This window comes from Arachis hypogaea, chromosome 8 (assembly GCF_003086295.3).
Source record: "Arachis hypogaea cultivar Tifrunner chromosome 8, arahy.Tifrunner.gnm2.J5K5, whole genome shotgun sequence".
Classification (NCBI taxonomy): domain Eukaryota; kingdom Viridiplantae; phylum Streptophyta; class Magnoliopsida; order Fabales; family Fabaceae; genus Arachis; species Arachis hypogaea.
The window spans coordinates 45,956,548-45,980,576 of NC_092043.1; the positions used below are offsets into that span (position 1 = coordinate 45,956,548).

General features: G+C 28.9%; 2 protein-coding genes across 5 annotated transcripts; one reads left to right on the forward strand and one right to left on the reverse strand.

Moving 5' to 3' along the window:
• Positions 1–6,239: 6,239 nt before the first annotated feature.
• Positions 6,240–8,747, forward strand: LOC112707811 (molybdate transporter 1). Its single transcript, XM_025759785.3, has 2 exons — positions 6,240–7,322; positions 7,743–8,747. Exons 1-2 carry the CDS (start codon positions 6,347–6,349, stop codon positions 8,285–8,287), a joined length of 1,521 nt encoding a protein of 506 aa, XP_025615570.1. The 5' UTR covers positions 6,240–6,346; the 3' UTR covers positions 8,288–8,747.
• Positions 8,748–18,442: 9,695 nt separating this feature from the next.
• On the reverse strand, positions 18,443–24,029 carry LOC112707813 (uncharacterized). Of its 4 annotated transcripts, none has more exons than XR_003156142.3 (14): positions 23,910–24,029; positions 23,596–23,720; positions 23,409–23,470; positions 22,747–22,834; positions 22,608–22,669; positions 22,337–22,430; positions 21,596–21,997; positions 20,845–21,423; positions 20,356–20,511; positions 20,151–20,218; positions 19,888–19,974; positions 19,355–19,502; positions 19,228–19,267; positions 18,443–18,789 (listed from the first exon to the last, which is right to left on the reverse strand). XR_003156142.3 is itself a non-coding variant. In XM_025759788.3 (14 exons), exons 2-14 carry the CDS (start codon positions 23,692–23,694, stop codon positions 18,645–18,647), a joined length of 2,079 nt encoding a protein of 692 aa, XP_025615573.1. In that variant the 5' UTR covers positions 23,695–23,720; positions 23,910–24,029; the 3' UTR covers positions 18,443–18,644. The 4 variants fall into 4 exon arrangements, 3 of the variants coding, with proteins under 3 accessions (XP_025615573.1, XP_072057603.1, XP_025615574.1); XM_025759788.3 differs by having other exon boundaries at positions 20,151–20,267; XM_072201502.1 differs by having other exon boundaries at positions 20,151–20,267; positions 20,845–21,143; positions 21,973–21,997; positions 23,910–24,024.

Genomic DNA, 24,029 nt, shown 5'->3' on the forward strand with positions numbered 1-24,029 from the left:
GGATAATAAACCAAAAACTGAATGCTAAAAAACAAAAACTACTGCTTTAATTTTGGGTTGGGCTTTGTACCCATTTATGTGGCCAATTACAGAGCTTGGGTTTCTAAATTCATATTTTGTTATTTCTGAAGTATATGTATGTCTGATTTCGCCAAAATTAAATCACTGTTTGACCCAACAAAAAACAAATTTGTTTGGTGGCTGACTGGGTATCAAAAGAAATAGTTTATTAATCCTGGAAAAAAAAAAAGAAATGGTTTATTGAATACAGAAAGAAATTGTTCCATAATACCAAAAAACAGAAAGAAATTGTTTCGATCGAAGTCTTAAAAAGTTAAAAGTGTTCTTGAGAGTTTATTTAGAAGGTTTGGAATTAAAATTTATTCAAAACTGATTTTTTTTCTTGCTTTAAAACAACTTATTTCTTTGAGAATTTTAATTTTAATTTTTTATTTGTAAATTAGACTAAAATAGATCTAATTTTCAAATCAATTCTTATACTCCTCAAATTTAATATCACAAATGTCAAAAATATCTTTATTTATAAATTATAATTAATAAAATAATTTTATTAAAGATAAAATAGTAAAAAAATTAATTTATATAAAAATTATTTTAAATTAAAGAATTAAATTACATTCTATTAATATATTAAAATGATTTCAAATCATAAAATTAAATTTTAAATAAAAATATTTTTTTAAAAATAATAGAATTTTTTTATATTAAATAATAGTAATGTTAGAAAGCCAACATATTTTATGATTTATAGTCATTAATTAATTATTATTAGTATTTTTAATAGTATAAAATTATATCTAATAATGTAAAATTATGCATATTTTTTTATGATTAAATACTGACTAAATTATAATAAAAATATTGATCCTAAAATTTTCTCATTAAATAATTTTTAAACAAGTTATGAGAATTAAGATTGGTTTTATAGACTAAAATCGTCTCTCAATTTACTAAAGTGACATTCTTAAAATTTTTTGGTATTTTTCATTAATAACGTGCTAATAGGACAAAATGATGAGAGTGGATTTTTTTTTCAGTTATTTAGTAAAATATAATTTTTTATTATTTAATATCTTTTCTTATATATTTTTTTGTCTCATTTAAAGAATATAAAATAAAAAATTATACTTTATTAAAGAATTAAAAAAAATTGAGAGATAGATCCTCCAAAATAACATGGATAATTAGCATTGCATATTATTATTATATGATAAGATTTGCCTATTTGCCTATTATCTAAAAATTTTTAATTATTATTTTTATATAAAAATAATTATACGTAAATTTTTTTTAATTTGTTAATTAACTAACAACAATTTAATTAATAATAAATCAATTTGTATTTTTAAATTTTATTTTATATTAATTAATTGTTGTTAATTAATAATTATTTAAATTTTATTTTTAAAAAATATAAAATTCATTCTTCTTAATTATAATTGTTTAAAATTGACTAATTAAAAATTGTTTATTTATATATTTTTTTTCTCTATTATTGTCAACAAATTTTGGGTATGCTAAGAACTTATCACGTACTATATATGTATGAGGTCTTTGATATCCAAACTAAAAGTCTAAAACTTAAGTATAAAAATAAATTTAATTTAAATACAATATTAGTATAAAATAGTGTTATACATTTAATTAATTTCGTAATATTATTTTAATAAAAATAACTATTTTTTATATTGTTTGTATGAATAATTATTTAAAAAATAGATATAATTACATGACTGTATAAAATATGTTACACTCTCAATACATTAAAATTAAGCAGTATGAAAATTTGTATAGATACGTCAGTTATCATTAAGGTTTTGCTGCAAACTATAGCGTGTATGAACCCGAGTAGTTTAAGATACTCCAATTACTAATAGATAAATTATATGATGATGATATAAGTTTATAAATTTTTTTTTATAGGATGAAAGAGATATTGAATTAGAATCTATATTTTGAACATTAATAAAATAATAAAGAATAACGGTAAAAAAAATTTATATTTTCTCTATACAACTTCAATCTATATAGTACCTTACTAATATTATGCTTAAGACTGACACTATAGTAGATAATAGTTTTACCAAGAAGATAAAAATTAATGGTATAAATATAAGAAATTTGAATTGTAATACTCGTTCTGAAATTTATTGAATGTCTTTAGATTCTCTTCTCTAACTCTATTTGTATTTTTCTCTTTTAGTTAGTTCATCCTTTTCTATCTTAAGTATATTCCAATATAAATACTATACTTCACAACTCGAGCCACATCTCTCAACATTCAAGTCCATTATCCATGTAGTAACAATATGTCTATATACAGTTATACACTCTGCTTTAGAAAGATTTTTTTTTTTAATAAAATAAAAGATCAGAAAACATTACCATCATTATATATCATTGTGAAGCTTAAGTAGTATTTTATATGGTGGGGGCAACGAGGAAGATGAGAATATATTCAAGTTAATATTGGATGTAGAGCATTATTCGGACAATAGCACATTAATGGTGACAAAGAAACTAAGGTGCTTTGATGGGACATTAATGGTATTTGTGTGCAGAAAACAGAGGAGGGTGACATTATATTTTTACATGTAATGCTGATCCTCAACATTATATTAGACAATCGTGAGTGGTAGGGTTAGTTGGTGACGTCAATTTTTCAACATTGCCTTTTAGGATCAGTCCATAATGGTTTAGGTATTTCAAGTACTTTAACATCATTATTTTAGGATAATTATTTTAAGAGTAAAGTATATTTTTTATTCTTAAAATTTAACAAAAATTTTAAAAATATCTTAAGTTTTATTTTGTTTTAATTTTGTCCTAAAAATTTTTTATTTGGATCAAATATATCCCTGACGGCTAATTTTTCAAAAAATTTAAGACCAATTTAACAATAATTTCATAAAAACAATTCTCAATACAAGTAAATCAAGCATAATTTTCATGCATTATTGTTAGTTTGGTCTTAAATTTTTTGAAAATTTAGCCGTCGAGGATATATTTGATGCAAATCGAAAACTTTTGGGACAAAATTGAAACAAAATAAAAAAAACTTAGAAGTATTTTTAAAACTTTTAAGATCTTATTTAATAGACATATATTTATGTAAAAAAAATTTTATTTTGTGTTTTATGTGGAATCAGAAGAAGTATTTATATACACACATGCATGTTATATTCGAGTTAAAATATTTACAATTTTGTTGTCTAAAATTAAAATTGTAATGCCCCACATGTCCTAATACTTAATTTTTCTCCCTTTGGTTATTGATGATATGCGACTTTACTTACAAGATAGTTCAGTTACTTTGTATTCAAACATTTGTAAAATTATTTTTCGTCTTTTCTCGCTACAGTCATGAAAAAAAAGTGTTATTACTGATTTTAAAATGTACTGCATTACTTATTGCATTAGTCGGATATAATGGAGGATGAAAAATTAGTGCTGGAACATTAACATTGCATTTGGAGTTGGTTGGAATCTATTGCATCCCTACTGTAGTGTTCATCTTTGTGATTTTGGTCATCAAGAATTATATTTGGAGTCTCAATATTGGATATAATGCACAATCATGTACTTATGAAGATGGTTATAATAATTTGTCTTAAGAGTATGAAAACTGCAGGAATAAGTACTGTACTTCCATGTAATATGGTTTATCATTATATCAAGGCCATTAATCCATTATGGCTCTATAAATGTACATAAATAATTAAATGTACACAAATAAAATAAGATGTATGTCCCTTAGATTATTAATTTCTGATGGATGGTAGTTTCAAATATTTAGATTTGTTACTTAAAAATAAAATGACCGAATAAAAATTAGGCAGAGTATTAAAAAGTATTGTGGAGATGCAAGACATTAGAGCTAATCAATTTCAGCTATTGAATATATAGTTATTAAAAGTATACTATATATCGTGTACTATATTGTTTGAAATTTGATTTATACATTTGATATAATTATTATGCAACATGAGAAGTTTATAAAAAAGTTAGCAGAAGTTCAGATCTAACATACCGAAACTCAAGCATATAGAATGGAGCTATCACCAATTGATGAATACTTGATTTGGGAGGAAGTGTGTGGTGGGTAAAAGAAGAATCGAGTTTACCGAAAAAGGGTCATTCTTTTCTAGCTCTATCAAGTTTGGAACCACTTCTATCAATTCTGTATTTGGAAGAACACCTAGAAATCAAAATTCTGTTCCTGATTTGCAAGAACAGATTCATAATATCAATGAAGAGCTTTTTCAGCGTGTTACTCAACAAATAGATGAGCGTATTAATAAGTTGTTAGATACACGCTTGGCTCCCTTGAAAAAGACTCAAAAGAAGTTAGAAAAGTTGGAACGGGCAATTGGAAAGGCCAAGAACGAAAAGCTGAAACAGAAGAGATGGAATGAGGTTTATGTTAGCTATTATGAGAAGGTTAGAGCGTCAAGTAGTTCTAGTGCAATTCCACTACCATCGCCACCGCTGCCACCCTCAATGTCTTCGGATGAGGACTATGATGATGATGAGGATGAAGATGACACTGAAGATTATAACTGATAGTTTTAGCATGGTTGAACAATATACTAGGAATTATAGTTGATGATCAATACACTTTGTTTATGTTTTGAATTATATTGACTTGCTTGTTTATAGTACTTTTCTTTTAATTTGATAATACGATAAATTTGTTTATTTTTTAAAATATTATAAATATTTGAATACAAATTAGATAAAAATTTGTATTAAATTTATATTTATTTTGTATGAAAACAAGTTTATTTTGTAATTGAAAAAATTAAAAAAATTCTATTTTACCTTACTGACGGATTTACAGACGGATTTTCTGCTTGTAATCAAAGTGGGAGATAATTTTTCAAGGTTCAAATTACAGACGAAAAATCTGTCAAAAAATTTGTCTGTAATTACAGACAAAAAATCTGTTAGAAAATCTTCTGTAATTACAGACGGAAAATTCGTCTGAAAATTCATCTGTAATTACAGACGAAAAATTCGTCAGAAAATTCGTCTGTAATTACAGACGAAAAATTCGTCGACTTCAGGAAATGGATGGAGAATTTACAGAGGAAAAATCCGTCGGTAACTGGTAAAAATCCGTCGATAATTTTCCGACGAAAAAAATCTGTCGGTAAATAATTTCCGACGAAACTTTTACAGAGGGACAAAATCCGTCGGTAACCAAAAATCCGTCTGTAATAAAGACTAAATCTGTCTATATTAATCCATTTTCTAATTGTGGATAATAATAACGACGATAACGATAACGACAATACGTGTAAGAAGAAAAAGACTATGATTATAACGATAATGATCATGATGATGAAGATGGTAGAGGAGAAGGAGAAAAAGAAAAGAGGAGAATAAATTTCAATGATGATGATGATGATGATGATGATGATGATGATGATGATGATGAGGAGGAGGAGGAGGAGGAGGAGTTAGTAACGAACTAACGATGATAACAAAAGAGAAAAATAACAAAGAAGAAGAATGTGTATAGCAGGAGCACAAAGAAACGTATGCGCGTGAGTATAAATGATTTGTTAAACTTATTTGATTAATTAACTTGTATGTAAAAATTTATTCTTTTGGTGTTACCTCATTAATAATATATATAAGATTATATACTCATATGAGACTTTTTATTTAAAAATATACAAACTAAAAATATAAATATATAATTTTTTTATTTACAAAATTAAGATGTTTAAATATTTATATTTTTAAAAAATATAAGCACCCCTCTAATAAACTTTATCAAATTAAACCTACCCTAAATGACTAAATCTATCTAAGTTTTGATGCTATAAAAAGAATGACTAAACTATCAAATATTTTTAATGATTGAGTTTCGAACAAAAATAACTTAAAAGATTAAATAACAAAAAAATATAATAAAAAACTTAAAAACATGACAAAAACGTCTCGATATGAAGTAAATAGTTTTGTCATTTTTTTTTTTTTTTACTTTTGTAAGCGTATTTTTGTTCTTTCTAGTTTTTTAATTATTTTTATGAAAGATTAAAATTTTTAGTGACATTCTTTTCTTCCCTAATTTGTAGAATCTAACCCAACAAAATTTAACGGGATTCACGAAATTCCAAAATTCCTTTTGTAGTTATTAAAAAAAAAAAAAAAACACGTCCTACTCAATATTGACTTAGAGAATCTATATAAAGAAAAGATTACCATTTCCCATTCTACACTTACAAGTTACAAACCCTACTACTTCTTCAACTAACTACTATCACTCCCACCAGATTCTCATAATTCCCTTATTCCCAAAATAATTTCTTCTTCCATGGCATTACCAATCCCTCCTAATCCAATCTCAACTATAGACCCTGAAGCACCCCGGATCGCAAATGCAACCCCAATCTCAAACACTAACAACCCTTCATCTTCAGGGCCAGCTTTCATCGCCATGCAAAAAGTCAAAACTAACCTTGTCCTACGTTCTAAATGGGCTGAGCTTAACGGCGCCATGGGCGACCTTGGCACCTACATCCCCATCGTCCTCGCCCTCACCTTGTCTCGAAACCTTAACCTCGGCACCACCCTCATCTTCACCGGAATCTACAACATCGTCACCGGTGCAATCTACGGTGTCCCTATGCCCGTCCAGCCCATGAAGTCCATTGCCGCCGTTGCCCTCGCGGATCCCACCTTCTCCGTCCCGGAGATCATGGCCTCCGGGATCCTAACCGGAGCCGTGTTGCTTGTACTAGGCCTGACCGGCCTCATGCAGCTGGCCTACACCCTCATTCCGCTCAGCGTCGTGAGGGGTATCCAGCTGGCACAAGGACTTTCCTTCGCTTTGACAGCTGTCAAATACGTGAGGAAAGTTCAAGATTTGCCAAAATCGAAATCTTTAGAGGAAAGAAACTGGCTTGGTTTTGATGGATTGGTTTTGGCCATTGCTTGTGTTTGTTTCATTGTTGTTGTCAACGGCGCCGGTGACAAAGATCGTAGTTGCGGTGGCGGTGTTGGTGGTGGTGATGTTGAAAGTGAACGTAATAGTAATAGTAATTTTGATAGCAATGCTAGCGTAATTGTTGTTGTTGGTGATGATAGTGACGAAGGAAGAACGAGCAGAATTGGGAGAAGAGTGAAGAACGTTGTGTTTTCTTTGCCTTCTGCGTTTATTGTGTTTGTTTTGGGTGTGATTTTAGCCTTTGTGAGAAGACCCCAAGTTGTTCGCGAGATTAAGTTAGGACCTTCTTCAATTGAAGTTGTCAAGTTCACTAAGCATGTTTGGAAGGAAGGTTTTGTAAAAGGTACAACTAATTTATATTCATGTTTAATTTGCATCAAATATTGTTATCGTTTGTTAACTAATTTGAGTTAATTGAGTGATCAATTTAATAGTTCACTTAAATATTGAGAATTGGAATCTCATATTGTATGCATAACAATTTATTAACAAACAATAGATTTCTTAAATAAAGTTTAAATCTATAACAGATTAGTCTATTGAACTGAGACACAATTCTATCATGTCTATGAGTTTGTTATTTAAATTTTGTTTAACTTATTTTTTTAATAATTTTTAATTTTTTAAAAATTATTTATTTTTATATCTTTTAAATTAAATATTAATTTTTAACCAAATAGACATCACATCATAGACATTCACCATTATTTTAATTACTATCTTAAATTTCTCAAATATCCGTACTTTGTGCAATAATTTACAGGTACGATTCCTCAGCTTCCCTTGTCAATTCTAAACTCAGTGATCGCGGTTTGCAAGCTGACTTCGGACTTGTTCCCGGGAAAAGACTTCTCGGCGACGTCGCTGTCGGTGACGGTGGGGCTCATGAACCTAGCCGGAGGGTGGTTTGGTGCCATGCCATGTTGCCACGGCGCTGGTGGCTTAGCAGGGCAATACAAATTTGGAGGGAGGAGTGGAGGGTGTGTGGCAATTCTTGGAGCAGCAAAATTGGTTTTGGGTTTTGTTTTGGGAAGTTCATTGGCCCATATATTCAATCAATTCCCAGTGGGAATCTTGGGAGTTTTGCTTTTATTTGCAGGGATTGAACTTGCTATGGCTTCAAGGGATATGAAGAACAAACAAGATTCCTTTGTGATGCTTATTTGCACAGCTGTTTCACTTGTTGGATCAAGTGCTGCTCTTGGATTCCTTTCTGGAATGCTTGTTTTTCTTATTCTTAGGCTTAGAGATTGGACAAAGGGTAAACCACTTTCTAGTTTTTGGTTGCGTGGAAGCCCTCGCCTTTGAACATTAATTTAACTAATTAAGCCACAGATTATGATCTAGTGCTTAATTAATTAACCATATGTTCAAAGGACAAAACGTCTCTTTACAATTCAAAAATTTTAAATTAATCCCAACTATTTAAATGATTGGTCTAAACGGTGTCCTACTGATATTTCAGGAACCGCTTTAGCGTTATAGTTGGATACGGTTTAAAAATTTTTAAATTGTTAAAAAATACTTTATCTTTTCGAAAATAGTATTTACTACTAATTATAAGTGTAATTACTTATTTATAGTTTTTTCTTTATGTTTTTTAGTTTTGTATTTGTACGATGTATCTGTAAAAGGTGATTTGTATGAACTTCAATTGTTGTTGGCTTTTGTTTCCGTACTGTGGCTTGAGTACATGATTCCATGTTAAAGTGATATGTACAATGTAGTGTTTGTTACTATATTATTTAATAAAAAAAAGTTTGGGTTATTTACGCATCAAAATTAAGAGATTTTAGAGATACATAAATCACATCAGAATTGAAAGGTGATAAAGTAAAAAGAATGTTTATCTAATAAAAGCTTTATTAAAAAAATTGATGGGGTTTAATTATTTCACAAAGCCTTAATAAATATTGACTTAATTGGGTGTATTGTTCATGATGTCTGTGGTTGGAATATTGCTTTTATACATGACATTAAAGAAGCAAAAATTATAAAAGAAAATGCTAGTTTCTCATTCTGATGAGTGAATCATGAGATCAGAACAAATTCTACTTTTGGAGGAATTGATGCTTGAACGAATGATAGTTTGAGTTTGACAAGGGTTAGCTAGTCCACAAACTAATGGCTACAGAGATCTGAATGCTACAGAAAGGACAAAGGAGAATGTAAAAGAATTTTATTGCTTATAAGGCAGGACAATACATTAAGATAGCTAATCCTCAAGAATCTGCATTTTCTAAGTATACTTGATGTCATATAAGCAATTCATTGATTGGAGGGTTTTTTGTGTGTGTATTCTTCTCTGTTTTTCCTTGTGTGAAAGCACTACTATCTATTAGGAGTTGGTGTAATGAAATAGAAGATCGAATCAGTTTTTTTTTTCTTTCTTTTCCTTTTTTATTGACAACCATGAAGTAGAATTTATTGCTTTCGATCAGTATTTTTAGTCACCAGTTTAATTTGTTTACTCTAATAACTCAATAATATACTTTTAATCTATATTTTTAAATTGATAATTAATTACTGACAAAAAAATAATAAATTTTATTGATCCTTTAATATTTATCTTTCAGTAATTATATATGTATTACTTTTATATATCTTCAATTTTTAATATTAAAATTGATTGATAACAAGTAATAGAGGATAATAAATTTGTTTTTATATAATAAAAAATGTATAAAAGAAAATAGTTAAAAAATTATTTCTCTAAATCTTTTTATATATTGGCAGACTAATTAACTACCCAAATATATATTTCAAGAAAGTAATGTTGCCGCTCTAAAAAATTTCTTAATAAAATTCTAAAAAAATAATTTCTTAAAAAATTCTAAAAAACAACAAAAATTTAATAAATATAGCACAATATAATCTAACTTAAAAGATAATTATTTAACACAACATAAACTTAAAATACAATATAAAAATCCATCCATATTATTTCAGGATCAAACTATTTTAACATATAAAATTATTCCTGCTGTATTGTCTATGACTATCACACTTCTATAACATTGCCTAGATCTCATTAATAAAACCAATAATAATTAAAATTTTAATTTTAAGTTCTTATATAAATTGAATAGATTATTATATTATAATTTTGAAAAAAAATTTCTCTCTTCTCAGAAATGTTAAAATAACACTCTTATCTCTTTTATTTATAAAATATACACTCCACTCCCTTATAACTTTTAAAAAACTTTATTTTTAATTTATTTTAAATTTTTTATGTTAACTAACGTTAATTTATCTAGTTTTTTAAAAAAATAAATTATTTTTTACAAAAATACCCTTTAACAAAAATTTTATTTTTTTGAGATTAAATTTTATTTTTGGAATACCCTTTAACAAATTATTTTTCTATTAATTAAATTGTATTTATACCAAAATATTTTAAAAAAATTAAGAAAATCTAAAAAGAAAACTATAAGGAGAAGCATGAATCCTCCAAGAACAACCTCACTGTTATTTGTGTTTTTGAAAAAAATAATTTGATCATTAAAAAAATGATTTGTTATCTTATGAAAAAATAATTTAATTATTAAAAAATATTTTAGTAAAAATACAATTTAATTAATAAAAAAATAATTTATTAAAAAATATTTTGATAAACAAAATTTAATCACAAAAGAAAATAAAATTTTGCTAAAAGATATTTTTATAATTTTTTTTGAAAAATAGATAAAGTTAACGTTAATCAACACAAAAAGTTTAAAATAGATTAAAAAGAAATTTTTTTAAAAATTATAAAAAAAAATGTATATTTTATAAATAGAAGAGAGAGAAATATTATTTTAAAGTTTAGGATGGAGACCTCTTTCCTAACCTCTGTCTCCATTTATTCATGGCTGCAAGTCTCCATTTTTGTGGGAGATTGGCAGATCTCATTTTGATCTATGCGGTGAATAATTTTCACTGATACCTATTTTAAATATATTGTATTAAAAAAAATTAGATGAACAAATATTTTTGTAATAAATTCACATAAAGTTGTCTTTTTAATATTAACCCAATAAAAAAGTTCTTAAAGCTAACACAAAACAACACAGAAATTATAAGGAAAATAACATAAAAAATTTCTTAAAACTAACACAAGTTTGTTTGAAAAATTCATAATAATTATATAAAGCAATACAAAGTTTTGTATAAATATCGCAAAGAATATGAATAAGGGAAGAAAAAAAAATTAAAACGTATATATTGAGATAAGAGAAAAAGGAGAGCAAGAAAAAGAAAAAGGCAAAAAAAAAAAAAGCAAAAAAAAAAGAGAAGAGGCTAGAAAAAAGAAGACAAAGCAAACATACAAAAGGAAATAAAAGAAAAAAGAACATAAGAAATTTAAATTGAATCGATAAATATATAGAATTCAGATGCAATCGGTAAAACTAAAGTATACACAATTTAGTGATAAGTTTTAATTATTTTGTGACGGTTTCAAAATGCCACTAAACAATTCTGCAATATTTGATGAATCGTTGATTTGTGGCGATTTTTAGTAGTTACTGGTATAACCACCGTTAAAATCAAATATTGTGGTAACCGCTAGTATAATAGCTGTTAAAATTTTCCATGTGATTATATTATTATTATTATTATTATTATTATTATTTCTTAAGATTGGTAATCTTTTGTGACCCTTGAGTATTCTCTTATCGTAGACAATATATCATCCAAAATCATTCATAATTTATATAATATTTGAATGATTTTGTGGTAAATGAAATATATTTTTGAAGGGCAACTTAGCATTTCGATCTTTAGTATTAAATCTACACCCTTCTAGGCCATTCTTACCTCTAAAAGAAATAAAATGGATGTGTCATGGTGACATGGATGTTCATGAGAATCCCAATTTCAGGACACTATAGTAGTGTAGTGGAACAAACTTAGGAAGTAAGTGGTGACTTAAAAACTAAAGTTACATAGGTAAGTAGTTTAGGAGATTGTGGTAAAGAGAATATGCCCTTGTTAGGACTATAGGAGATAGCTAGCTAGTAGCACCTTTTTTTTTTTTAATTTTAATGGAAATTAAATGATTATATTATTGATAATTTGACTAATCTGATGATCCAACACAAAAGTTTGAGGATACAAATTTTGCAATAATTTTTTTTTTATTTTCGAAATTTGAATTTAAAACTTCTAATTAAAAGAGTAGCCCAGTTTGGATTGGCTTTTGAAAAAAGTATTTATTTTTTTCATCTTTTAAAAAAATATTTTTTTAACAGACAAAAATTATTTTATATTTAAATAGACTTTTTAAAAAAAATTAAGTATTAAAAACGTCTTTTGTTTTTATTTTTTTAAAGTAAGATATTGTTAGTTTTTTTAAAAAATGAATAATTTATTTTCTAATAAAAATATTTTTTTAAAAGACATATCCAAATAGTTTTAAATTAAATAAAAATACTTTATTTAAAAAAAAATATTTTTTAACTAAAAAAACCAATCCAAACTAGCACTAAAACTTTAAAATAGTAACACATTTGAAATTTGATGGTATAGCTTTCACTTTATGCTTAATACTTTCCAAGTGCTTTTAACCCCTTTCAACCCTTTTTGCCTCTTGGGTAAGAGAAAGAGTGAGGGCCCTTGAATTTAAAAAAATAAAATAAACATAAAAAGGAAAAACAATTCTAGCATTGGGCAGTAGAAATTAAATGAATCTAGCATGAAGAACGATCCATGTTTTACTTGTTGGTAGTGTAGGTAGGTCATACTCTTACAAGCATTTCTCTAAATCAATTGAATATTTTGTTTCTTGTTGATCAATTATATTGCACAAACTTTATAGGAACTGTTTTCTTCTTCTTTTTCTCTTTCCTTTTTGATATTGTGTTCTATCTTGTTATTATTTTTATGTTTTTTTAATCTTCCCAACATTGCAAATAAAGTGGGATAAACAGAGACTCTAAGATGTGGTAGCTAATTAAGTGGGAGATAAATAGAATTTTTTTAAAGATGGGTATGAGCATGTTATGTGGTTAATCTTCATTTAGTCCATATCTAATATTAGAGCATATGATAAGGTTTTAATCCTTATTATTATTCTTATTCTTTACCATCATCACAAGTTAACCTTGCTAGAGGTAGAGGCCATTATTTGGTGAGAGAATGGTGAAAGCAAAAAAGGGTTATTCTTTGCCATTGACATCCAATAATTATCTTTGCCAAGTAATTACGATATTATATTTAATTTCCATGCGCAAAAATATTAAAATACTCTTACTTTGCCATTCAATAAAAAATACAAAAATATTGTCAAATTGTTATAAATAAATAATGCCACTATATATCACAACCATTTATCATAATCTTTTTTATCTTCTAATTTTTTATTGGATAATATTATAAAATTATTTTTTTATTGTAAGTACACAAAAAAAAACAGCTTAATTATTGGTCTTATATTAATTCTACTAAATATTCAATTAGATACTTATAATTTTAAAGTCTGTTATTGAATTTGTATTATAAATAAAAATTTTCAATTATGTTATTGCTAAGCTTTCTATTAAAAAGAATACAAATTTTTTTTTGAAATATTCATCATTGTATTTGATATATATATATATATATATATATATATATATATATATATATATATATATATATATATATATATAGAGGAAGAGTTCTAAAAAATATTCTGTAAATAAGTATTTTAGAATTATTTATTTTATAACTAATAAATTTAAGTAAAGACCTAATTAAAATTTTTATTTAATATAAAAATTCAATTAAAAAAATTAAAAATATAAAAATCTAATTAAAATTTAGTAAAACTATAAGATAATTAAAAAATATTCTCATGAAACAAACAATATTTGAAAAATTAGAGGAAAAGGAATTATTAGCACTCTTGGTGGCAAAATTTGTTAATTTTTTGTTGGGGAATCCCCAATGTTGGAAATTGGAATGGCGTCATGTCATCATTTCTTTGGATAAAAACTTGTGTAGGCATGTTAAGGACTGGCCCTTGTTGTCAAAAACTATAATCATTCAAGCATCATATCTTTGTCAAAACCAAAATATAAAGCATCATATCTTCAAATTTTATTCAAAAAGCTAATGTTACATATATTAATCAGGTCAAAATGGTTCATTATTTTCTTTTGCAATTGTTCTTTAATTTACTTCCGTCTAATAATTTACTCTTCAGAAATTAATCATGTCAATGATATAAATGAACATATACACAAAAAGTCAAATCAGTGAACAGCCTAAACATTTTTTTAGTTTATCCAAAATAATTAGCTGAATTTAATATAGATATGTTTATCAAAGTTGGCACATATCTTTAAACTCAATAAATGCTAATAAAAATACTTATAATTTGATTATTATCTAACTATTTAATTTCCAGCAATATTAAATTTGTAAAATAATAATAAATTGAGATAAAATAAAAACAATTATTGCTAAATAAAATAAAGTAGGAGAGAACGTTTAAGAAATTATAATTTCTTAATCTATTTACGAGCAATATATATAATTGATCATAATCATATTAACAATTTCATATTATATAATTTATATGACTGATGTCATTTACTGTTATAAATGTTTAGAGGAAGCAAAGCGGGTCAACTTGTCCTACCCCGTCAAAGCCCGTCATAAAATAGGATGGGACGTCCCGTTTCGCTAAAGTGATGTGGGCCAAATTTGCTACCCCGCTCCACCAGATGGCGGAGTAATGGGTTGGCGGGCTGGTCCACATTCTCTCTCTTTTTTTAATTTTTTAAAATAATCTATATTAAATATAACAAGTACAGCATTCAAAATCAAAACAGTAATTTAGAGGACAAACAAAATGAAAAAACAATGAACTAAAATGGAATCATAAGAATTAGGGAATAGGGATAAGCAAAAAATTAGGGACAAATTAGCACCTATAATAGAATCAAACGTTCCACAATAGAACTAATTTGGTAACATTTTAACAATAAGATAAAAAAAAATTCAACCAGATGAATATGAAAAAACTGCTTAAGTGGAGGGTTGGCTGGCTGGGGGAGTGGTGCCGCGGTTAGGCCGTGATTGATGGCTGAGTTGAGACACAAAGGTTGCTGGTGCACGTTGACAGCGGAGGAGAGAGACAATTGGATGGAGGGGGATCGCCGCCGCTGGTATTTGCTAGACTGAGAGAGAGAGAGAGCCTTTGGCTTCGCGCCGGTGACTTGTGAGGGAGAGAGAGAGGCGAGGTCGCGACGGAGAGAGACGCAAAGACGCTGGTGAGCTTCGAGACAAAGAACTAAGTCGTCATTGCCGCGGTGACTCTGGTGCATTCTGGGTCCGGATAACTTTAATCCGAGAGAGAGAGAGGGGGGAAGGTCGTCGGTGTTCTGAGCTGTTGCGGCTCTGTAGAGAGAGAGAGAGAGAGAGAGAGAGAGAGAGAGAGAGAGGTCGTCGACTCGCTAGTGTGAGACTGAAAAGGGCAAGAGGAGGGAGGCTCTACCTCTGCCTCTGCATGTGTTGTCCGTGTGAAAGTGGTGTAAAGAGAAACCTTAATCCTATAATGTGATATTTATATGAATGAACAAAAGTTCAAAATATCCTAAAAAAAAAAGTTGGCAGCCCGCCGGCCAGTCCGCCTTACCCCGCCAAAGCCCGCCAGTTTGGCGATGCGGGTTTGGTGGATTCAAAATTTCGTTCCGACCTGCTTTTTTGGGTGGTTTTGGCGGTTTGACTCGGCGAATTCGGCTCGTTTTGCTACCGTTACAAATGCTAATGGAATAAGTCATTATTACTTTTGATTTAGGATTAAATGAGAATAAAATCAGATATTATTTTTATTTAGGATTTAGATACTATTTTTATTTGGATTTTAAGGTTTAATGGGTGCCATGCTCAAATAAAAAAGAGTGATTTCAGAGTTTTGGTCCCTAACACATCAAAGCCGCCTCCGTAGCTCTCTTTCCATCAAAGAATTGCGATTTAGCCCTATTATAAATACAGAAAATTTTGATTAAAAAAAAATCAAAGAATCAAATTCTTTTTATCATACTCATAAGTATAGATACGCTTCTACACTATAATATATATTTTTGATGATTTAATATAGATTATCTGAATTAATAAAAACTATTTATTCTAACAGGGACACGATACAAAAGTCTTCTTAAAAATTAGAAGTATAATCCTTCAAATAAAATTTATTTATTATATGAAAAATAGATATAATAAGAATAAAAATTAATTAAAAGTGTAAGGCAAAGTATTTATAAAGGTAGAATTGGATATATTTTTCTTTGAGTTAACTATTAAAATAGCACTCGAAAATTTACATAGCTGACAAAAATAATTTCAAAAGATATGAACAATAAATAAATTCTCAAAAAGATTTAAAAATACGACAAAAAAACTTAGATATTAAATATATATTTTAAATTAGATTTTAGAGATCAGATTTGATGTAAATTTTTGCAATTATTATTAAAAATGAGATTTTTTATTCTTAAAATTTGATAATTTTATATCAAGTGAGATTTTAAAAAAAAATTAGTGTGAATGATCATATTTTTTTTGAAAAATAAAAAGCAAAATCTAGAGATCAAATTTGCTTCGAAATTTTTTTAAAATCTTTTAAATATTTATTCAAATATTATCACAAAAATTTAGATTTAATGAATAATATGTTTGTTAATTATAAATTTTTTTGTCACTTATATAAAATATAATATTTATTAATTATTTTTATCGCAATTTTAAATAATTTAAATATTATTTTATTAATAACATCTTTCAAAAACCTTTTTATCAACAACTAAATTTTTTGAGTATCGAATTGGTACTTAACCTTTTTTTCTATGCTGTCTATCCATTTAATAGATTCTTTTGTAAAATAATGTCAACCGACCTAAGATTTATTCCCATTAATAAGTGGCTAAGTGCAATATATTGATCTAAGTCAAATTAACTAGTTCAGTTATTATAGCATTGCTTCTTGATATGTATATGATTTTATACACATTCAAGAGATGGTAAAGACAAAGTAGTTAGAGGTTGAAAGAGCCAAACAATGCACCTCTTGTTAGCCTTATTTCATGAAATTATTTTATGCTTTTGATCGAACATCTATCTTTCATTCAATTAATCCACTCAATATCTTAGTTTCAATATATGATTTCTATATAATTTCTAACATTTACAAATTTTAAAGTGTAAAAACCAAATTGTAATTTTATTGAAAATGTAGGGATTAATTATGTAATTTAACTTATAGTTTATAATATATAATTACTATTATATTATAACTATAATTCAAGGAGTATTATAATTTATTGTTGCTATTCGACATAGAAATTTAAGATATTGTCATACTCATAACGTTTACATTTAAACAAATAAAAATCATTAAAAGATCACTAATATTCCCAATTACAAATGGTGATTTGCAAGGATGACAATATCTTTCGGAGTAAGTTACCTATGGATTCTAATTTCTATATGAAATTCAAGTCCATTGATTGCTTTTAGTAGAATTATATATATGTACAGGGGTATTGTTTCAAAAATCTATTAAGATTTATAAAATAAATTTTGCTACTTTTTCTATCACTTAAAAGTTTGAACCTTAACAAAATTCAAAAATCCATACTAATATTTACTTAATCAATTAATTTTATATATCAATAAAACTTTTTCAACTAATAATCCACACGTTAGAAAGCGCAAATTAACAGATAAACTATAAGAGAATCCAAATTTTCCCACACGTATAAGCTACATGCCCATACACCTTCTTTATACCATGCTTGCATGTGGTCTTTCCGCCCGTATGCTACGTAGCCCTAGGTAAAAAATTTGAGGTGTCACAATAAAAAAAATATCATGTGTCTAAAATTAATTGTCACCTTGGTTTTCTTTTTAATATAAAACTATTCTACCTATACATTAAAATCAGTTATTAATATAATATATATATATATTAAAATATAAAATATATACAAAAATAAATGAAATAATTTATATATTTATACATAAATATATAATAATTAATTTTAATGACTAATTTTAGTGTATATTGTTTTTTTTTTTGGTTTAATATATGATATGATTCATGATAAATAGAAGATTATATTGAAGGAGATAATTTCCATAGCATATTAAATGAATTAGAGCTCATTTCCATGTAGGAAGAAGTGTGCAGTTACAGCAAATACAGGTCCTTCTTTAAAAATAAATAAATAAATAAAGTGTACCAAACTGGGGGCGTTAGTTCGTTTTGCAATTCCGTCATGATTTTTGTTTTCTAGTGTAAGATTTTCTTCGTGTACTAGAAAAGATGCCACTGGTTTTTGCATTTGTGAAGAGACTAACCCAACCCAACCCATATTTAGTTCAATGACCTTGAACCAGGATCATAGTCATCCCTCCAACAGGACACAAAAGAAGGTGACAGTTTGCCAAATCTATTTAACCTTATTTGATAGCTGTCTTGAGACATAAATAATATAAAAAACACTCAGAAATATAAATTTATTTATAAATGATACAAATTCATATACAAAAACAAAGAAAATGTCTTTGTTGTACAACAAAATTTGCCCAATTTTTGTTTATTAGAAAACTTACTATAATTGGGGTAAGGATAGTTTGTTTTGTCTCTGTCTTTATCTCTGTATTTTCTATTCTAAAACACTTACTAAACGTAGCATTATATATCTCCAAATGGATTTCTTCCCTTCTTTGAAAATGGATTTGGAGTGGTTTGTGTCATGTACTCACCACTTGAAAGCTTCATGGTGCTTAGGGATCCAAAAACACTTTCATCATCACTTGTACTAGCAGCTCTTTCAAATCTACAAGAACCATTTCAAAATTTAGCCTTAGAGCAAGAACCATGTCAAAATCTAAGTTATTAGATGAGTTTCTACACGATGTACAAAAGAAGATAGATAGTAAAAAAATATTTCATTTTTAGAACAACATTAGGTGTATATATGAGGCGTTAGATCTCATGTCGACTGACATCCCTTTGTAGATCCCTCTTAGATTGAGTTTAAACTCCATTCAATGATGAATCGGCTGTAAGTTGGCATGAAAATCATACAATAAATAACACAACTCAAGGTTTCATGCTGCCTATTTTCATCACATTATCCACATTTCCACTTCTCTAGTACCTCTTCAAGTACATGGAAGATGATTAGTACAATGTTTTAAGAATAATAAGAAACCAGCCTGTTACATTGTATCATAGTTGTATTCAACATAATATCTAAAGGAATAAGATTTACCTAGGAGGTTGCATGTTATTAACTTGGCCAAAGTATGCACCTGAAAGGATAGAGTTAGAAATAACTGTAACTAAATTAAACTAAGAAAACATTTCATTAGAAAATGAAAGATGAAAAAGGGCAATACTATTGGGAAATCCAGATGCAGATTGTGGATGAACAAGAGGAGATCCAAAACTTGTGGACTGAGGAACCATTCCCAAAGACCCATAACTTGAAGCATGCATTAATCCTGCTCCGGGAGATATAGGTAGGGTACATGACATATTGGGAAGCTGCAGACAAACAATGTTTATTGTCTTAATACAAATATGTGAATTCAAAATTCAGAGAAAAGCGTTATCATGTGCCAACTTGATAATTATTTCTTTACTACTTAGTTTCAAAATAACGGTCAATTTGAACTAAGTGATGCATTGTCTAACTAATAAATATATTGATTTTATGTTCAATATACCACCACAATGTCCCAATTGACAGTTATTTTGATATGAATGGAATAACTATTTACTATTGCCACAGAAGTTTCATGTCTAGTTGAAGAAAAGGTAAAATAAGTAAATCTATCTAAGAAAGCAGACAAATTTTGAAGCAGAAATATACAGAAAGGCTATCAGATTCACTGTAATAAGTCAAAACAGTTCTAATGTTTGCACATACGGATAAGGTGTGGGCTAAAGGTTTGTCCTCAGTTACTGCAAATGGATTTGATGAGGATCTTGCTGCAATAGGGAATGCTGAGGGGGACTGCAAATGAAAAAAATCAACAAAATCATAATACACACAGAAACCAAAAGAAAAAAGAATATTGTTGGATTAAGCATTTACCGCTAGGCCAGAAATCTATTGGTAGCTTTTGGCATAGTGATAATTGCTCGTTCCAACAAAAAGATAAATGAAATGATGATCTGCATAGGATATACCGGTGCATTAGGATAATACTGCAAGCCATATCCCATTCCATGGTGTTGAGGTTGATCATTTTGCCAACCTGAAAGTGGTGTAGGAGGGCCAGATAAGTAGCTTGAAGAGAAAAGGTCCTGCAGAGAATTCATTCATGCCTTAAGGTTCTCTGAGTTCTTAAGGGAAATAAAATTATACAATACAAGGTTGCAGCTCATCTATTACCTCTGGAAGTTCCATTCTTCCAGTAGACCTGTTTTCTACTGTTGAAGATTTTGAGCCAACATCAGATTTGGTTTCTCGAGTTGGTTTTGAGTTGGTCTGAGGAGAGAGTTCAGTGAAAGCACTGGAGGGATCATGTGAATTTAGAACATCTGATTGCTGCATATAAACAAATTCAGAAACTTGAGTAACTTTGCAAGCAACAAACAATAACAACAACTAAGTCTTATCCCACTAGATGGAATCAGCTAGATATAGGTCAACATTTCCATAATACCCAGAGAAATATCATATTTATATCTTTAGCTGCCTAACTATTTGCTATCTGATCTACTCTCTAAACTAGAGCCTCCGTGCCTTCTCCAAACATTTCTGTAATTGACAGTACCCAAACTCTACTACTCTCTTTACTTTATGTCCATAAATGTTAACATCAAGGTCTAAAATTAAGGCTATCAAATAGCCAGACATAGTTGACATTTAGTTTCTCACCATATCATTTGGAGCTATAGGTGTGATTGGTGTACTTGTTGGTTGTGCTGTAGAGCTACTACCTTCTGATACTGCAGGAGAGAATTGCATGCTTGGTGATGTCTGCCAATCTAAGACTTTGTTGGACTCTTCTCTATGATTTATCTCATCATTTGAAGGCAAAGCATTAGAAGGTTGTTCCATCTCATTGGTTTGGATCGGTATAATAGACCAAGCATCACTATCGGTTGGTGAAGCAGTTGCCTCGGATATTGGAAAAGGTGGCAAGTGCTGCAAATCCCCATGTGTGCTCGAATTTTCTACAGGCACAATTGTTAGATCATTGTTAAAAGTTGAGACCTTAGACATGTCCCCAGTTGTTGCAACCAATGGACCTGACAATTCAGAAAGTAAGAAATCTAAGGAATTTGTATGTGTTGCTTGAGGTGTTGTCATTGTTACAGAAGATGTGAATATATTTGTGTGTGAGATTTTGTTTTCGGCAGGATTAGCAACTGGAAAATCTTCAAATATAGCCCAGTTTTCTTCAATTGGTTGTGATATAGGCTGCATTTCTGGTACAGAAGCAGCGTTAGAGGCCTGCAATTTAGTACCCAAATCATGAAGCTTTCAGGAGGAACAATTTCTTGTTCAGATGGATTTTTCTCAAAAAAAAAAATGCCACTTTGATGCATGACATTTGGAAACTAAAATTCCTCCAAGATATAGTTCAAATGAGATTTTATAATGTAATGACAACCATACCACTTACTTTAAGAGATGGACCATTCTCTCCTGATACTTCTCCCAAAGGGCGAACGACAGGTGATTGAGATTCGTCTACAGTCTTCTGCCTTGCTGGTTGAAGCTGTTTTAGCTTTGTGTCTAAATCTGTAACCTTGCTGTTTCTTGATTCACCGTCTCGGAACCTGTTGTCAACAACCTCAATTTGTATAGGCTTTCTAGCAAAGCTGCCATGCCTGGCCAAATTTTGGGCATATCTTGGGCTTCTTCTTTCATCAACGTAAAATCTAACATTGTTATTGTCATCACTTCTTATATCAGGAGATCTTGCACTAGAACTTCTCTGAACTCTAGCTTCATAAGATGAACTTTTTGGCTCAATACGAAATAAATTAATCTTCTTACTTTGGTATGGTTCCTCCTTTCCTTCCTGTGCAAGTAAAGTAAACAAAATTTTTAACAAAAAGAGAACACAGCACAAGGAACTCATCTTTTCAGTTATGTCTTAGTTTTAACTAATGATAATAAATCAAAGAACAATGTTAAACAATGAGAAACAAAAATTTTAGTAATTTTCTACCGAAACAACAATGATCTTTAGATGAATAAAGTAGTATTCCCTACTTACTGATCTAAGGATTGATACACATACCATACTGCATTGTTCTGGTAAACAGATTCTGACCAAAAAATCTATCTAGCTAGTATCTTTTTTCTATAATCCAAAAGATAACAAAAGAACCTACCACTAGATAACAAAAGAACTTACTTCTCTAATCCTCGGAAGATCCACATGATGTTCACCGGTAAATTTTCTTTCCACATACACATTCTTGATGAACTCGCGGAGTCTCTGCATGTTGCTGGATGCAAAGATGTGAATTAGAAGAGGTGATGAATATACTAATTAGAATCTACAAAAACATCTCCAATGCTCAAACAAGATTACCTCCTGTAGGAGGATACCTGTGATTGCAACTGAAAATAAAAAATTAAGAAAGAATCTAAAGAAACCCGCGAGAGATGAGATGCAAAGTTACTTGGATTCAGGGTAAGAATGTCGTTGAGGGTCCCAGCATTTAAAATAAATTTCTTTGGCTCTCTGTTCATGGATTGATGTCAGATTTGTTTTTATTACCAAATAAATAGATTTGTTTAGCATGATCAATTTGCTCATACCTCGTTACCACCTGCTTGAATAGCTTCAACTTCTTCTAAAGTAAATTTAGCCATGGATACTGATTTTACTCGATGTGTAAATTCTCGACTGTTTTATACATAGAAACATATGGTAAGTAAAGAAAAAACATGTTATATATCTGCACTAAATTGATTTCTTTTCTTCTTCACACCCCCCCCCCCCCCACACCCCTTTATGTGAGTTCGAAATCAATTAGACTCCAACTAATCAAGCTCGAGTCGAATTGGTTCAATATAGGAGTATTGTTCTTGCCATGATAGTTCTTTCCCATACACAAGATGCTAACTTAGATTACTCCCTGAGTTCCCTTTTATTTGTCACTATCCCAATTTTGTACTCAAAATATGTTGATGGATGTACCAAAATGTGATAGTAACAGATAAAACGAAACATGTTAGAGACCAACTGTTGAACCACTCAAAATAACTAAGTGTTGGTTTCTCTACTCAACTGATATGAAAATATAAAGCTTGGACCATCTCAATATAGGAGTTGTTACGTAACATGATGAAACCACGTTGTTAAAGTAAAAGAGGATTATCCAAAACCCTAAAACTGATAACAATTTGAAATACAAAAGCAGCTAAAAGAAACATAAAATAGATTAATCAATAGAAAGCACGGATTTTGTAATGCTTACTGTATTCCACTGCAATTTGTGCAGACAAATGTGCAGAAAGTTGTACACACATATTGTGGTCCCTGAATCATCATTAGAAAAATCATGTAATAAACCATCTCTTTCTTTTTATAAATTCTTTTCTTTTTTGTAGGTTACAATACTTTCAAGTTTCAACATTGATTAATTCAATAATTTCATAGCGTACCAAGAGGTTGCAATTGATGCATCTTCGATTTTCAGGAAGTTTCAAAAGACCACGAATTATTTTTTCAATCTTTGCTTCATCTTTTTTCGAATTTCCCATTGTCTCTCAAATGATCAATACCTTAACTAACAACCACAACCACAACCAAAACAATGGATTAAAAATAATTAATTAAACAAATAAAAAGTTAAAAAGCTATCCAGCTCACAAGATGTTTCTAATCATTTAAATCATGTCAATTAAAACTTCTGAAGCGTGACGTCACAATGTGACATAAAACAGAGAAAAAACGGAAGGGTTTCTAGAAAATGAACCTGGTGTATGAAGAGGGAAATAGAAGACGAATGCGTGAACAAAGAGAGAAAGCGAAAAGACGTTAAGTTAGGTTAGGGAGGGAAAGAAGGAATATCAGAACAAAGGGAATGAAACTTACC

Bases quoted from the DNA above. Each gene is read 5' to 3' on its own strand.
- LOC112707813 (XM_025759788.3), bottom strand. From the start codon at position 23,694: ATGGGAAATTCGAAAAAAGATGAAGCAAAGATTGAAAAAATAATTCGT. The intron at 21,998-22,336 runs GTAAGTTCTTTT...TTACTTGCACAG, and splicing joins ATCTTCCGAGGATTAGAGAA to GAAGGAAAGGAGGAACCATA. The intron at 18,790-19,227 runs GTAAATCTTATT...TGGTTCTTGTAG, and splicing joins AATAACATGCAACCTCCTAG to ATTTGAAAGAGCTGCTAGTA.
- LOC112707811 (XM_025759785.3), top strand. From the start codon at position 6,347: ATGGCATTACCAATCCCTCCTAATCCAATCTCAACTATAGACCCTGAA. The intron at 7,323-7,742 runs GTACAACTAATT...AATAATTTACAG, and splicing joins GAAGGAAGGTTTTGTAAAAG to GTACGATTCCTCAGCTTCCC.